Below are 17,828 nucleotides of genomic sequence, written 5' to 3'. Positions count from 1 at the left end.
CTTGTTGATGCAACCTGAACTACTTACAACTTGTCATTTGTTATTTTGACTACCCAACCACCGTATTGCTTCATAAATACATGTATATGTAAATATTAAAAAATCAATAAAACTTGTATAAAAAAGTTATTAAATTAGGGGCCAAGTGTAAAATAGTCTGAAAACATTCCCTCACCTTATCTGAAACATTGTCATCACTATCTTCAGTGGATTTTCCTGAAGAATCAAGGATTAATGGTACAAGTAAAGTTAAAGTTGTTTCTTCTGAACTGTCTGGTTGTAACTTCGACTCTCCATCCAGAACTTCATTTGTTGTTGATCCTTCAGTCACTATTGATACCTTGATAGCATTTTCCATTATCTCTCCATTGATTGGCTCTATATCTGTTTCCTAAAAAAAAATCACATGAGCACATCAAAGTGGTGCGTCCATATAGAATCATTCAGAAAAATTCATACACAACAAGACACTCACACTGTAGTACTGAAGACCTCTCTGAATAATCACTTCCTGAATGCACTCTTATTTCCACTATATCCAAAATGAGAGGGGTGCGAACAATTTCAGAGATGACTGCAGCGCTGTACCTTTTTGAATGTTAAGATTTTCGTAAAGTCTTCTCAACCATTACTTTTTGTATAGGCAGCCAAGGCCAATTTTAAATAAAAGCTATCATTATACTTTATTTGTAACAATGGATAGAAAGAGGTTTACCAATCAATCTGGCTTCTGCCGTGAGTCAAAGAAAGACTATATTCTGTGACCATTAGGAACATCATCCAGGTAAAAGGGAGTTAACCATAAGCTAAAGAAAGAGTACAGTATATGACCTATTTTCTCTGCCAGGAAGAATTATCAGTTTCCCCAACAGTTTGTTGACTTGATCCTAAATATCACTCATTTTAACTGAATTCCTACATTTTTGCTCCTAGAGCACTGAAGAAATTAAATAAGAAGAAACAAAACATAATTAGTGAAAATAATTTACTTCAAGTGAAAAGACATGAGTAAAGAAAAATGGCTTGATTCCTTTTCTAAATTTGGAATGGGGGGGAATGAACACACAACTTCTGATGGAATATATCTTTTGGCTGGACAACAATCCAGGCAAAGGCTCTTTCCTGTGTGCCCAACTGACTCAGAAACCGAAAATATTTTTAAGAGAGACTCTCCTGCTGATTGGTGTATCTGTGTAGTTGCTTGATCTTTAATCGCTGTTCAAAAAGGATGTCAACCAAGAAAGATCACACTTGGCAAAACTGAGTATTATTATTTATTTTATTTATATCTTTCTTTCAACTTTCTTTGTTGGTCAGTCCTCTCCTTTTCTCCCTCTCTCTCCATCCTGTATCTTTATACTCCTAGTTGCAAAGAATGGCAAAGAATGTCTTATGGAAGACAGCTGTCACAAAGGCAGAATTAAAAAATACTAGTAACAAATAATTGTATTTTTAAAGATATCATCATACCTCTTTATCATCTTGCTTCTCTGATGGAATACACTGCTGGACTGTTTCTTGGACTGATTGTTTTGAATTCTCCACTAGCTTTTTCTGCTCACTGTCCATTATTTTTTCTTCCATCTCATCTATCAATTCTTCTGAATGTTCAGATACATGAATAATAGCATCCAATCTATGCAACAGGAGAAACAACAGTGACACTGAAATGCACATGACTTAATTTTTAGGACTGTATTAAGTTATATACATTATTTACAAGCAAAGAACAATGGTTGGCACTTTCAGATCTGTTGGGTTATTCAGGCATGCAGGAAAAATACTGGGAACAAATTATCTGGATATCAGGTAATCCAAGAATACCATTTATAACATGAGGCTGACAATAACTACCTATCGACTTGGGATGGGTTATGACCTACAGTCATCACAGGTGAAATATCTAGTCTAATATTTAAACTCTTTGTTTCTTCTCAATCTTGAGCTTTTTGTAACATCTTTCCTGGTGAAGAGTTCTGGAGAACTTTAAAACCTGCAAGACTGCTTTTTACTATTTTGATTGAACTTGGTAAAAGGTATTGTCCTGTTACTGATGCTAAGTTTAATGCAGTTTTACATTCATTTCCTGAATTTCAGAGTTTAACAGTAATAAATATATGTTATTCAGTGTGAAATGACATACTTTCTGTACAAATGTGTGCAAGGCATATTTAAAAATTTTTCATTTGTAATTTTATTGAATCACATACTGTACCTGTTTCCCGATGATTGAGAAGAATTTACATCTTCAGTTTCAGAAATTCCAGGTTCTTGAATTCTTTTCCCCAACTTTGGATGTTTCAGATGATTGCTTCGTGATCGAGTAGGAATTGGTAAAGCAGTAAGTTCTGAAGAATGAAAAACCACCTCAAAACTTAACATTGTGTACAAATAATACCAAGATGTATGAAAAATTCAAACTATATAACTGCTTTAACAATGTGTTAATAATGTCTAGGAGGTATTTTTACCGCAATTTGTGAGCTCTTAAACATCTGATCTTATCTCTAGGAAATCTAAGCATACTTTCAGCTGGGCCTAATATATCACAATTTCAGTTTAAATAAAATAAACCGGCTTCATTTCTAACACACAGTAATTTACAACAGTAAATTTATTGGGGAATGTCATGCCCAAAATGAAAACCTCCACTGCCATGGTTTCTTGTAGAGTAGTTCTTCAGGAGAGGAGACAACAGTCTTGGTATCTGGGCTGGAAAAGTTTCCAGGAGAGCAATTTCATCCGAAAATGGAGAGACTGAATTCAGAAGAGACAAGGACAATGGTATATGTGTCAATTTTGAAGAATTTCAATCTGATGTCTCGAGGCTGTTTGGATCTGGATGGAGTGGAGCAGATTATGATTTAACAGATTCAAAACTGAGTTGATGTGGCTGTTTGGCCCTCAGTGTCAAAACTCAATTTTGAGTTGAGCATCCTTGGTCTTGAATGGGATCCCATTCAAGACTGGTACACAACTTTGGAGTCCTTCCAGATTTGCTAAAAAACAAGTGGCAGCTGTGGCCAAGAAGATCTTTGCCCAAGTACAAATTGTGCACCCTTTCTCTGAGAGAGAAAGACTCTGGAAACAGTCACTCACATTCTAGTCATCTAACAACTTGATTATTGCAATGCACTTTACATGGGGCTGCTCTTGAAGATCATCCAGGTCTATTACATTGTTTTTCTTCCAACCCATCCAAAAGAGGGGGAATATTGTTTTCTCTGAACACGCTTCAAAGGTATAAGGGCCAAAAGGCAGAACTGCAGACTTGTCATCACCATCATCACCAATATTGTGCAGAAGTCAAGATGCAGGTTATAAAAATCCTATCGCTACCTATAAAGGGCTGGAAGGAAGGGAGGAACCAGATAACAGAATCTCCCAAGGAGATGTGAGGGCAATCAAAGTACCATCAACAGTATCACACTGTGAAGGAAGTGTCAGAGAACTCTGGGCAGCAGCGATGCAGTCCAGCTATCTCCAGCCTTACAACTATGACATGAACCTTAATATTGGTTTGAATTTTTCCATCCATATACTGAAGCTTTCTGCAGTTGTAGTATCAAAATAAAGTGTGTGTGTGTCTGTGTGTGTGACTGTGTGTGTGTGTGTGTGTGTGTGTGTGTGAGAGAGAGAGAGAGAGAGAGAGAGAGAGAGAGAGAGAGAGAGAGAGAGAGAGAGAGAGAGAGAGAGAGAGAGAGAGAGAGCGAGAGGGATTATCTTTTGGCTAAGACAGCTCCCATGGAGTTTGGGAGTAGGGAGAAGATAAAAGAATATTTTATAAAACAAAAACTCACAAAATTGAGGGCTCCTATTAATAAGTTTCCTTCTCTGATCATATGTATTCATGAACAAAGTGAATAATATAAAAAAATATTTTACAAAAAAGATGCATACTGCATTTTTTACCTTCAGATGTACCTTCATATACACCAAAGCCAGCTTTGTTTTTATGGAAATCAACCTAAAATCAGGAAGACTTACATTTATTAATCCATAACATAAAACAAAAATTATTTAAAGTAAATCATTGCTAATAGATTTCTTTCATTCATTCAATTATATATCCATGCTGATGTTTACTTTATTAAACAAAACATCAATATAAAAATTTAAAATAAATGCAGAATTTAAAGATAAAAGATTAAAAAAAGGGCATGGAAATTCAACACAGATGAGAGATCTGAAGGAGAAATAAAAAAATGTTAAAATTATACTCCACCAGAACTCTCATCTGCATAAACCAAGATAATCTTTAAGGAAAACATATAGCTAAATGAGGTTCAATCTTTTTTTCCTCTATGATTTTTATAGAGTGGTGGGGAGAATTAAAGACTTTGATCCCATTTTTACCGCTAAAAATTGGAAAAATCACACCTATAAAATTGCAATTTGCCGATGATCTATGACAGTGGAATTTGGACAAACATCACACACTGCTGAAATCGGACTAAAGTCAGGATGTACATGCAGTTGTCTTCTGCCTTTTTCTGCCTGCTTACCACAGCACTTCACAATCTGAGGCTATCTTTGCAGCCTGTAAACAGAAGCAGCACTAAACATGACTGCTTCGAGCTTAATTCCAAATATATACTTTAATTACACAAGAATATTATAAACTCTGGAGCGTGGGCAAAGCAAGGCAAGTTAAATTGGATATTATAAGAAGTTTCCCATTTTTCCACTTCAATAAAAACATTAAGGATTTTGAAAAGGCAAAAATTAATAAAATCATGCACACATATAAAACGCAGAGCAAATTCTAAATAATTCAAAGCAAGCTATTTTATACCTACACTCAAGTGTGTTTCATGGGGGTCAACTGCCTGTTCATGCGATGGGCTGTTATCTGTGGAAGGATACAGAAGCTGTTCCTCATTCTGGGAAGTGCTAGCTTCTATTTGCAAGGCTTCTTGTTCATAGGGGAAAAAAATTAAAAATGCAACCATTTCAAAATATTATCTCATAGTATCTGTTAATAATAAAATTTCTTTTCTGCCTATTTCTGTTGGCAGACCACAGCTAACTAAAAGAGCAGGCTCTATTTTGTTTTCCACTAGAGCCAGTACTGAACCCCCATTTGGTCAACTCTAGAAAGGGACGCGGTGGCTCAGTGGGTTAGGACGCTGAGCTTGTCAATCAGAAGGTCAACAGTTTGGTGGGTCGAATCCCAAGTGCCGCGTAACAGAGTGAGCACCTGTTACTTGTCCCAGCTTCTGCCAACCTAGCAGTTCTAAAGCACGTAAAAATGCAAGTAGAAAAACAGGGACCACTACGGTGGGAAGGTAACAGCATTCCGTTTGCCTTTGGCGTCTAGTCATGCCGGCCACATGACCACGGAGACGTCCTTGGACAAGTGCTGGCTCTTCGGCTTTGAAACGGAGATGAGCACCGGCCCCTAGAGTTGGAAACGACTAGCACGCATGTGCGGGGGAATCTTTACCTTTTAGAAAGGCGCACAATAGTCCTTATAGGCACAGAACTCTGGACCCATCTGGAGGGCCGGAATGGGAGAACTCACTGCAGCCATTTCGCCATGGGAAAACTCGCTACAGGACAACTCACTGCAGGATAACTCACCGCGGGTTCCCCTGGCAAGTTGTCTCACAGTGAGTTGGCCACAGCAGGTTGTCCAAGACCTGGAAGCTGGGACTTTTCCTTTTACGGCAGCACAATAATCTTCCATCTATAAATCTACCCTGGTTCCCTTACCCCACGCAATCTATCTTCAGTTCCATAACTTGGCTTGCAAGCAAGTTTCTTGCTGTTCTTAAAAAATAGAAATCTTTCTAGAACCTCAGGAAAACACCCACCGACTAGTAAAAATTCTCAGTCTCTATTTTTGTCTAACTGCATTATTCGTCAATACCCTCCTACCTTTGAGTTTTAAACTTTCTCTCTGCAAAACGCTGGCTATAGGTGTTCGCTGGTGCCAGTGGCCTATGCCTTCAACTTCCCACAGAAGTTCACGATCCCCTGGATACCTTTCAAAGTACTTCTGGCAAGCTGAGCAAGATAAATAGAACTCATTCAGTAAAACATCTATAACACAGATTTGTTTTTATTTTATTTTACAAGCTTCCCACTTTCTTCCTCAAAATATGGCAACACTATTTTTAACATCTGCTTTTAAGGGAGCATTAGAAACATAATTGTGTCACAAACAGAAGCACAAGAGCATCCTGTAGTTTGTACAGAATAGGTACATACATCTATCTTCATTGCTTACAACTGCTTTAAAAGCCATAGATGGCTTTTTGACTGCTAAATGTTCACCTTTCATAATATACCAATGAAAGCAATGCAGAATATAAACAGTTCAATACTTCAGATGTTAAAACCCCAGGGAATCCTTAAAAGCTGTTCTTAAAAGACTACAGACCTTACCAAAAATTTCTTAGATATTTGTCTCTTGTGTGCATAAGGATGGACTTGAGGCTAAAATAAGTAATACCTGTAGTAGCGGGGAATGCAAAGAATGTGTTCTGACAAATGAGATATGCAATATCCATTCAGAATGTCATGCTCTACTCCTAAACTGAGACTATGAACATTCTGAAGTATCTTCCAGGTCTTACCAGTATGCATGAAAGATGTCAGAGGGAAACGCAAACCAAGGGCATCCTCTGTGAAAGAATCCACGAAATCCTCCAGCATCAGAAGCCCAAAATCTTTACCCTTATGCTTCTTCCTCACAAACATTGTGTCCAGAACAGGAAGCTGGTAGCTCTGAGTAAGAAAGGCACTACATATGCTCCCTGCAAACACAACAGCCAACTCTAATTAGCCTTTCAGAAGGAGTCATCTTTGCATACCTGAGGTATTTTATTTCTCTAAAATAAGTTTTCAAATATACATACCAAGGGCTCTGGGCAACAATAATAAAATACCTAAAAGCCATAAAAGCTTTAAACTCTAAAAAGACTGATTAAAATATGTTTTTGAACTTTAATAACAATAGTTGGCTCCATAATATTGGCCATGCAATCCATCACCCTGCTGTAAAGTCCATCACATTCTCTTAGATTATAAGGGGATCTTTTGTCCTTTCCACTGATCCTGTCCTGATTGTTGCGCATGTAACTCAAGCAAAATCCAAATAATGGTTTGTAGGCATAATGAGCAGTCTAATTGCAATAACTGGTTCTTCACATTCTTCAAATTAGAATAAGCTGAAAGGTCAGGATATGCATTATGAAATCGTACAGTCTGTTTTTTAAAAAAAAAATCTCCTTTTATACTGAGGAACCAAAAAAATATTAGTCTTCCCTTAACTTTGCCAAGAATCATTTTTTTTAATCTTATTGCTACTGTGGTGGTCTCTCATGAAAATAAGACAGAGTCTTTCCTGCCTCGGGATGAGAGCCCAGAGCAATGTCCAAAGCTCCCTTTTATTTACAAGGAAATTCACTCATTGGATTGAGCTCATGTATAACAAAAAATTCTACTTTCCCATTGGCTCTGAGCCTGCATGATATTCCCCTGGCTTGGTTATGTCAGCTGCATTTTAATAGCTAACAATTAACTGATTGACCTTGTGCTGAACAGGTGGTTTCATTACGTCTCATCTTCAGGAGACTGAAAAACAATTGTTTCAGCTGCGCTTCTGCAGCCTGCAATAAGTTCCCTACATCTACCATAGCTACTCCAGACCAGGCATTATCAAACTGATAGCATGAATACAGGTAACAACCCTAGATGCAATCAGGGTTGGCAAACTAGGAGCAAATAGTATGAAAGCAACCTACTATGGAATTTGATCCTCACTGCTCCAGACTGCAAGTAACAAAGGAGCAGGTTAAGCAAAACTGCTCTCCACTAATAGGAATGTAGTATTCCAAAAATAGGCAAACTCTAACCCTAACCCTAGGGACGCGGTGGCTCAGTGGGTTAGGACGCTGAGCTTGTCGATCAGAAGGTCGGCAGTTTGGCGGGTCAAATCCCAAGTGCCGCGTAACAGAGTGAGTGCCTGTTACTCGTCCCAGCTTCTGCCAACCTAGCAGTTCGAAAGCACGTAAAAATGCAAGTAGAAAAATAGGGACCACTACGGTGGGAAGGTAACAGCGCTCCATGCGCCTTTGGCGTCTAGTCATGCCGGCCACATGACCACGGAGATGTCCTCGGACAAGCGCTGGCTCTTCGGCTTTGAAATGGAGATGAGCACCGGCCCCTAGAGTCGGAAACGACTATCACGCATGTGCGGGGGAACCTTTACCTTTACCTTTACCTAACCCTAACCCTATCTAAAAACTCTGCACAAAATTATTCAAGAAGGTCCAAATATCAGCAACCAAAACAAAAGAATCCCTTGCCATCTGCTTTTTACCCTCCCGCAAGGTTTGGCAAGTCACAGCAGAAGGAGGGCCATCTGGCCAAATATCAAGTTTCTAAGACCTGTCAAGGCCATATAATTTGTTGCAGTTGGCAACAGATTTCCTTGGAAGTTAAGACAGGGAGGGAGGGAGGAAGGGAACAATCAATAATTACTAATCCACCAAGGTTATTTAGACATTCATTACATGGCTTTTTAAAAACTATTGCAATTTTAAACTGAACAAAAGAGGATTGTTTTCTGCTTACAATTAAGAAAAAAGAAAGGGAAGTTCGCATTCAGGCCCTCAATTAAAATAAAGTCCATTTGAGAATAGCAATAAATGAACAAAGACACTGATGATCTGTCCTATCTGTTAGCAGTCTGTAAAGTGAGGCAAATGAGTCTATAACTTTAAATAAGATTTAAGATGTCAAGAATTAGCAAAAGAATTTGGTGACATCAATCTCACACAACTGCATTTAAATCTGGGTAAGTAGATTTGAGGAAATAACACTGGCTTAATCTGTAGAAATTTAATTTCCTTCTCTAATTTCCTTTTTTCATTGATTTCCAACTTAGTGTCCATATTTAGCATTGACAACTGAAATAAACTTACATTCTCATAATGTGCATAATGCTACCAGCATATCTGTTTGAACTAACATGATTAATAACACAGTATTGAGAAGCTTAACATCCATACAGAGACTGCTCTGAAGATCTAGAATCATGAATGGAAGCCCAAAACCTTGCACGAACTTCTGTCGGATTTAATGACAAATACTATATCAATGCACAGTTGCAGTAAAAGCTTGGGTTGAGGCCAATAAAATAAAACTCATCAAGGAATGTGTAAACTTTTTTTTCTAAGCTAAAAAACTTGAAGGATCACCTTTCTACATATTTATTTTGTTATAAAGCTGTTTGCTAGGTTCCTAGAACTATGTGATTTCTATAAAGACAAATTTACAAGTATATGGTACCTTCAGTGATAGAAGTCAGTGACAGTAGTTGGGTTCATAAGCAGTTTCACCAACAACAATCATCACCATCTTCATTCCTATCACCACCACCAGCTCCTAAGGAATCATTCCTTTCTGTATCCTATTAGATAGGTAAAAGTGCTCCTTTCCCATTTCCAAAATAAAAATGCAGTTGTATATAATGGAGTTGTATATACTAGTTCAGGGGTGTCAAACTCAATTTCATTGAGGGCATCAGCATTGCGGTTGCCCTCAAGAGGCCGGGTAGGTATGGCCAGAGTGGGCGTGGCCTACTGGGTGGGCGTGGCTAGAGTGCATATGGCCTACTGGGTAGGCGTGGCTAGCTCTACATCGTTTGCATCAAGGGTGCCTATGGGGGCCTGGACCAAGGCAGTGGGGTCTGAGGGTCTCTGGCAGAAGGAGGGTCTCTGGGCCAGGGCCAAGGCAGTGGGGGCCGTTCCCTCACTGTTTCCAGGATGGCTTCGCGGGCCACATGAAACCACTTTGCGGGCCGGATCCAGCCCCCGGGCCTTGTGTTTGACATGTCTGTACTAGTTCTTTGCAAATGAAGTTAAAAGATGGACTTGTTTTCTTTTGCCTTGTATTAAATTACTTTTTCCATTTTAAAGAATAGTCTTACCTGGCAGTTTGATAGAATAAAAACCAATAGCCATTCCTTTTTTCCATAGAATTTTTGCATAATCATGGCTACCGTGGCAAAGGAATGGGATCTCATTTTTCTCAATTTCTTGTTTACGATAAATTATTTTGTTGAGCACATAAAGAACCACTCTTTCCCCAATTGATTTTACCTAAAAAAACAACATATGAATTAGAAAACATAGCCAAAAGTCTCATATAGTTAAAATCCACATTTATACTTCCAAAAGAATGAAAGCAGAATGGGATTTTATTTTTGATTATGGTTTTAGCTATTAGTTAATTTGCTTACATTTCTAAAGCACCTCAAACAATTTAGGACAAAAGTAGATATACATATCTAGTTAATAAAATAAAAATGAGGTATGGAAAAAACCCTAGTAGGGCAATTCTACATTATGAACTTGGTTTAAAATAGCTCAAAAGTGAGGATACAGTGACTAGGAAAAAAGATATGAATACAATTAATACATTACAGTTTCTGAAGAGTTTTAAGAACTATAATGTTGGAATATAATTGCTAATTCTTCAGAGCCCAGAATTCATTCAAATAAAATGATCTGAGGGAAGTTATCTTGGCTTATACAGTACAAGAATAAGAAACCCACAGCTGAACTGCAAATCCCAGCAGCCTTAGCCAGCATGACCAATTATGAGAGACGCTAAAAATATAAAACAATTGCAATGATAAATCCTTATCCCAGGCATTGTCCATATTATAAGCGCATAAACAGCTCATTACTACAATTCAGAATTCTTGACACAGCTTAACACAGGCAATTCTATTCTAAGTAAATCAGAACTGCACACTTGAATAAGCAAGACATTTCTTTTATTTGTGCTAAGCTTTAGATTTCATTATCAAACACTTTACTAGAGGTACAACTTTATTTACCCGTAGAAGTCCTTCTCTAGAAGGAGATGATGTTCTCAAAATATCATCAATAGTCCACCACTGATCAGCCAGAAACAAGGCAACAGCTCAAAGAGGAAAAGAATATAAAGTAAGAATGTGTTCAGTCTTTCAATTCTAATTATCCCTAGTTATAGAGGTATATATTTCACATTAGTTTTATTCTTAATTATAGCACTAAATGCATGTTCAGTACATGCATTTCTTAGAAAGCAGGGATCGGTTCCGTTTTAAAAGCCATCACTTCTCAGCTGGGTAATCCCATCATAGGTTCATTTTCCAAAGATCTATGAGTTCTACATGCAGGAGACACCGTCTGAACAGAATGGCAGCCAAAACATTTTGGTTCCACCTCAACTTCTAAATTACCAAATTTAAAGAAACTACTTATTTGAAGAAATAACTACTTACTGCTTACTTGAATCAAAGGAAGCCCTAATCAGCTATGAGTCCCTAACTAAAATTAGAGAAAAGAAAAATTACAAATCTTTGCAGTACTATGATAGCAACAAAAGGGCAACAAATGAGTCTGCTCTTGTAAGAACAAATTACAATTAACCTTGGGTTCACAAATGGTTTCATGTAAGAGGAGAATCTTCAAGAGAACCCTGAATCTTCAATTCCAGGCTGATTTTCACTGAAATTACCTGTTTAATCAAAGCATGGGAAAATGATTGAATCAAGTCTGATTGAAATGATTCAATGATTGAACGATTCAATCAATGATTGAATCGAATCCTTCAAACATTATAAAACTGGAAGGAAGAAGCTATTCACACCAAACGTCTTTTTGCCCAGTTTCAATTGCACCCCCATTTTATCATGATTTCTACAGTATTTCTAAACACTTCATACTGAAAGCAACAAATCACACAGGAACCCAAAAAAAGGAATAATTCAGATCAGAATGCTACAGTGTTACAATTCAAAATATAAGAGAAACCTGCAAGTGAGTCCTCAGGTGCAAATAAAGCAAGAACTTTGTGTCTTTCTTCTCCACCATAAAGGGGAATGAAGCCTACGGTTGACAAACAAATCGGAACCTAAGAGGGAGAAAAGAAGTTCGACATTTTTACTTTTATTCATTTGGATCTGTGAACTGTTGACAGAGTACATTCTTGAATGAAGAAACACTAAAGACGAAAGACTCATGCCCTGGTTATCAAACTAATGAAATTCTCTTTATGTCGAGTTGTCCTTAAAAGGAAGTGGTAGCTGGCACATAATACAGTAGCTTGCTTTCGGACTGGTATTAGTCAAATTAGCAGAATATTACCTACTCTGGCTGCCACCAGGCTTCTATGCTGAATTCAAGATGCTGGTCATCGTATGTATGATCCATTATGGCTTACAGCTTTGTTGCCTTTAGGAGCAACAAAATGCCCACCCTATACAATCTTAACGGTCAACTTTACAAATGAGCATGGTTGCAGCCATTTTCCTTCTCATTTGAGATTGCCACATAGAATGGGAGAATGACCATGGGAACCAAGGTCTTCGGGTGCTCCCAAGACTAGAGACTGGGTGGTTCATGAAAAGCCCACCAAATAATTATATTGGGGAACGTAGTTGCTTACATAGCTTTTGTGGGTGGGACATTTAACTTTGTATTGGGGAATTGTTGCTTGTGTATCCAGACTTGGTTTCACTTTTGACGTGTCGATACTTTGTAACTAATAAACATGTTCTTTGAGAAATTTGCAAGCCTCAGAGTTCTGCTTTATTCGTCTCTTATCTGTTGGAACCATGACACTTAACAGGGAAAGAATGCTTTAGTTACCCACCCTCAAAGGACTGGGGGGCTGGGAGCTAAGAATGACACACTGAGCAGTAGCCCCTTTGTGGGGAACAGTTTGCCTGCTGATATCAGACGTACCCCCATTCTGATGGCTTTTCACAAAATGGTGGAATCAGTCCATTAAGTGATGAAAATATGCCTAATACTACAATAATTTATAAACAGTATTTATTTCATATTTATTGTAAGTTTCCTCAAGTTGTAAGGATGGGTGGCATACAAATTATTAAATATTGAATGCATTGAACTAAATTAATTGAATAAATAAATAAAACAAATCATTCAGACATATAATAGAAACAATAATAAATTAATTTGCCCCAACCTTCCAGCCTTTAAAGGTTAAGATAAAATGGCAGAACACAAAATAGTAAGCACTGGCCTCCAATTGTTTTGCTGAATCAATTACTAAGACTCAAGGCTGTAAACTAAAAATAAAAGTCCAGCAATAACAGAAGACTGTGGAATCCTTGATGCGCTCTGAGTGTGGTTGTTTGTTTGCAGACATTTCATTACCCAGCCAGGTAACTTCATCAGTGCTATAAGGTGTATAGTTGCTCCCTATTTATATTCAGTTGCTTGCCCTTCTACTGTTGGTATGGGTAGTTTCACTACAAGTAGTTCAAGAAATTACTCAATACTTTCTTAATTAGAATAAATTAATTAGATTAGTAAATTAATTAGAGTAGAGTAGAATTAGACAGACTTAAGATATAGAAGGATTTTGACCGACTTGAACATTGGGCACTATCTAACAAAATGAAATTCAATGGTAAAAAAATCAAGATTCTACATTTAGGCAAGAAAAACCAAATACACAGGTACAGTATACGTGGTACCTTGCTCAATAGTAGGAACTGTGAAAGGGACCTCGGAGTCCTAGTGGACAATCACTTAAATATGAGCCAGCAATGGGCTGCAGCTGTCAAAAAAACCAACACAGTGCTAGGCTGCATTAACAGAGGAATAGAATCAAGATCACATGAAGTGTTAATACCATTTTATAAAGCCTTGGTAGGCCCACACCTGAAATAGTGCATCCAGTTTTGGTCACCACAATGTAAAAAAGATGTCGAGACTCTAGAAAGAGTACAGAGAAGAGCAACAAAGATGATTGGGGGACTGGAGGCTAAAACATATAGGGAACGGTAGCTGGAATTGGGTATGTGTAGTTTAATGAAGAGAAGAGTGAGGGGTGACATGATAGCAGTGTTCCAATATCTCAGGGGCTGCCACAAAGAACAGGAAGTCAAGCTATTCTCCAAAGCACCTGAAGGCAGGACAAGAAGCAACGGATGGAAACTAGTCAAGGAGAGAAGCAACCCAGAACTAAGGAGAAACTTCCTGACAATTAGAACAATTAATCAGTGGAACAACCTGCCTCCAGAAGCTGTGGATGCTCCAACACTGGAAGTTTTTAAGAAGAGACTAGACAACCATTTGTCTGAAATGGTATAGGATTTCCTGCCTGAACAGAAGGTTGGACTAGAAGACCTCCAAGGTCTATTATTGTTGTTGTTGTTGTTATTGTATTGTTTTCCTTTTTTTGCCTGGAGTTGATCCCTGCTTATCAGGGTGTTGGCTGCTGGAGAGGATGTGTTCTAGTCTTCTTATTTCTTTTTTAATTTTCTTACTATCACTTTTGAATGGCATGTAAAAATGGCTTAATTCCAACAGTAGTAGGGCAAGCTACTGCATATAAACAGGGAGCAAGAAACATATTCAATAGCACTGATGATTTTATCAGGTGAAGTGATTAAATGTCTGCAGACAAGCTCAGAGAGCACCAAGGATTTTACAGTTCAGTTCTGTGTTACATATATTCTCTTCTACTGGAGATTATTTGTTGAGTATTTTCTTCCAAGTCCAGATTATTTATTTTATTTATTTATTTATTTATTTAATTTGTATACCGCCCTTCTCCTGAAGGAGTCAGGGCGGTGAACAGATGGTGACTAGCGAGCCTGCAGACAGTGCACATTACCTATCTGACAACATTAGTAATCTGGAAGGGAATTTTTTAAAATCATCTAAAATTATACAAATAAAGAATATCTATACACATTAAAATGAACTAGCAATGACTCCAATCTTACCTTGAGATTATCAAGAGAGAAATATTCTGGATTTTCTGGATCTCCACATCTAAGTTCAGATAGACAATCTTCTCCAGATCTCTCCAGATCTTCATGACTGTAGTTATCCAGGAGATCCACAGGGAAGTCCATCCCTTTGGGGAAGTTCACAAACACATACAGGATTATTGCTGTAGTCATTACATTTTAGGAATCCAAATGGATTTTTTTAAAAATTATATGTACATCAGAGTAGCCTTCCCCAAACTGATAGTCTCCAGATGTCTAGGAACTGAACACATTAAGCAATTACAGGCTAAGGTTTTGAAACTTAGCTCTAACACATCCTCAAGGTGAGAAATTGGAGAAAATTACTTATAAATTAAAAAAAACTGCATACCATCCCACTCCTATTTTTTTGCACCCACTTAGAACATGTTATCTAAAGTATACATGCAGCAGCTCAGAATTCCAAGAGGATATACATGTAGTCCTTGGTTTACAAAAGCAATTGGGACTGGAATGGCCATTGCTAAGCAACAGGATCATAAAGCACACCATGTTACCATACCACTTAGTGACAGGAATTTCAGCAGTACTGGTTACTATAATTGAGGACCATGCATGTTATTAAGTGAGGACCTCACAGGACCAACATATCACTTCCTGCCAGCTTCCCCGTTGACTTTAACTGTGGAAAGCCAGCAGGGAATGTCAGAAATTGCAAACATACAACCACGGGGATGCTGTGACAGCCTGAACTCCAAGGACCAGTCATGTCCACTTGTTCAATACTACTGTATGTTCGAACAGTCACTGAACAAATGGACATAAGCTGAGGACTACCTATGCCAAGGAAGCAGGCAGAATTGTACATTGATAGAGACTAAATCATGAACTGCATCAGTAGCCCCTATGCTTGATTCTACTATTCTGAACCACATATTCCATCTGTACCATATTAACTCCATTCTTCATTTAACCTGCACATGAAATGGGAAAACAATTAAAAAATTCTCAACTCTTTAATTCTCCTTCTGCAAGGACAGAATGATGATCAAGCAGAAAAAGCATTTACCTCACACCACCCAACCCAATTTTCAACCAACAGGGAGACCAAAATTACCAACTGAAGCCAATGCAAAATGCAAACATAGAGTTAAAGACATTATACAAGTAGTTCTCAACTTACAACAGTTCATTTAGTGACTGTTCAAAGTTACAATGGCACTGGAAAAAGTGATTTACAACCATTTTTCACACTTACAACCATTGCAGCAACCCCTTGATCACATGATCAAAATTCAGAAGCTTGGCAACTGGCTTATATTTATGATGGTTGCAGTGCCCCAGGGTCATGGGATCAGCTTCTGCAACCTTCTGACAAGCAAAGTCAGTGGGTAAGCCAGATTTACTTAACAACTATGTTACTAACTTAACAACTGCAATGATTCATTTAACAACTGTGGCAAGAAAGGTCATAAAATAGGGGGAAACTCACTTAAGAAATATCTCACTGAACAATAGAAATTTTGGCCTCAATTGTGATCATAAGTAAGGACTACCTGTACAAAGTTGCATAATAACTACAACATTTTAATTACTGAACCACATTGGATTATTCTATATATAAATTTGATTATAAGAATCTATATACCTTATGGAGGTTGGGGGTGGTATCCATGAGAAATCAAAGTAACACCACCCCTATTTTTAATGCAACCTGCCATTTAGATAATTGCTTAGAATAATTTCCTGAACTTTAATAATTTAACAAAAAATGGGTTAAGGCTCAAATTTGCTAGCAAAGTAATTACATTTTTCTAAATTACAGCAAGAGAAAAATTACTAAGTTACTAAATTCATCCTGACACTTATTGTGTATGTTACAACAGAATAACAACATTGTTTCACATGAAGAAGCAACATCAATACTCTTGTTCTTCATCATTATTTGAAATATATTATACTTATTTTATGTACTATGTTTTCTTAGAAATAAAATGAAATAACAAAACAAAAACAATACAATGTGTAAAAACAGCTACACGACAGTCAGCATCAAACATACAAAAGATAAAAATGCCTGGATAAAGGGTGAGCCCTAAAAAATTAAGAAATGCAAGCTAAGATAGGGACCTCCTAAATCAGAGTTCTAGAAAGGCCACTATAATGGAGAAGGCCCATCAGTTAGATTAACTGTCTCAGCCTTGGAACATAGTAGTAACACCACCAGACTTCATCAAGATCAGGGGTCTTCAAACTTGGCCCTTTTATGACTTGTGGCTGAGGAATTCTGGGAGCTGAAGTCATAAAAGGGCCAAGTTTGAAGACCCCTGATCTAGAGATATAAAAGGCTGGGTTCACACATACCAGGAGAGCCTCTCCAGAAAAGAACCAGTTAATCTAGAGATAGAAAATGCAATGGGACTTTTTGCCATAACAAAAATAACAAACAAAATGTGCCATAGATGTTCCAGATAATATGCACTTCATTTCTAAAAAGGTTTCTAAGCTAGGATTAAAGAGAAAATTGGGGACTGGCTGAAGTTATACACACACACATATACAAATGTACACACATACACTTGGCTTTTCTCGCAAACAGCTTACAGCAGCTAAAATACAATTCACAAGTAGCTTTTCATCTAGCCATCATATATTTTTAAAGGTATTCTCTATTAATTAAAATTTCCTAAAATAGTTAACAAATTAAGGAACAAAAATCAATTTAAAGATAAAACATGTTTACGCAAAATGATTAAAATACAAGAAATAAAAAAGTAGCATTTTAACAAAAAAAGGGGGGGAGCAGAACATCACAGCTGACATTTTTATCGTGATTTTTGACTGCCTCAAAAAAGGGCAATCATTTGTCACTCTACATAAAGCTTCTAGGTAATTCTTATTATTTTAAGAACAGAAAACAATCCAGAACATGATAGACAGACAGACAGACAGACAGACAGACAGACAGACAGACAGACAGACAGAATTACAATCATTTTCAATTCAGGAAGAAGAAACAAAGTGAAAGTTACTCATCTGCATTCCAGGAGCTCAATTTAAAGTTCTTCCTCTT

The 17,828-nt window shown here is 37.5% G+C and overlaps 1 protein-coding gene across 2 annotated transcripts in view; it reads right to left on the bottom strand.

The window, feature by feature from the left end:
• The window catches only part of FAM169A (family with sequence similarity 169 member A), a 44,955-nt gene that overhangs the window by 9,360 nt on the left and 17,767 nt on the right, over nt 1-17,828 (bottom strand). Inside the window, exons 2-12 of one of the 2 annotated variants that reach the window (XM_081317118.1) lie at nt 14,768-14,901; nt 11,817-11,916; nt 10,856-10,941; nt 9,941-10,112; nt 6,582-6,761; nt 5,881-6,009; nt 4,800-4,915; nt 3,913-3,967; nt 2,216-2,348; nt 1,471-1,636; nt 176-391 (exon numbers count right to left, since the gene is read on the bottom strand). In XM_081317118.1, coding sequence (XP_081173244.1) covers nt 176-391; nt 1,471-1,636; nt 2,216-2,348; nt 3,913-3,967; nt 4,800-4,915; nt 5,881-6,009; nt 6,582-6,761; nt 9,941-10,112; nt 10,856-10,941; nt 11,817-11,916; nt 14,768-14,901 — 1,487 coding nt within the window. The remainder of the gene's footprint in view (nt 1-175; nt 392-1,470; nt 1,637-2,215; nt 2,349-3,912; nt 3,968-4,799; nt 4,916-5,880; nt 6,010-6,581; nt 6,762-9,940; nt 10,113-10,855; nt 10,942-11,816; nt 11,917-14,767; nt 14,902-17,828) is intronic. The other variant, XM_081317119.1, reaches the window with a different exon arrangement.

The sequence above is a fragment of the Vipera berus genome (genome assembly GCF_964194415.1).
Source record: "Vipera berus genome assembly, chromosome: 2".
Classification (NCBI taxonomy): domain Eukaryota; kingdom Metazoa; phylum Chordata; class Lepidosauria; order Squamata; family Viperidae; genus Vipera; species Vipera berus.
Note: the sequence above shows the minus strand (reverse complement) of the source record. Positions and strands in the feature narration are given on the sequence as shown.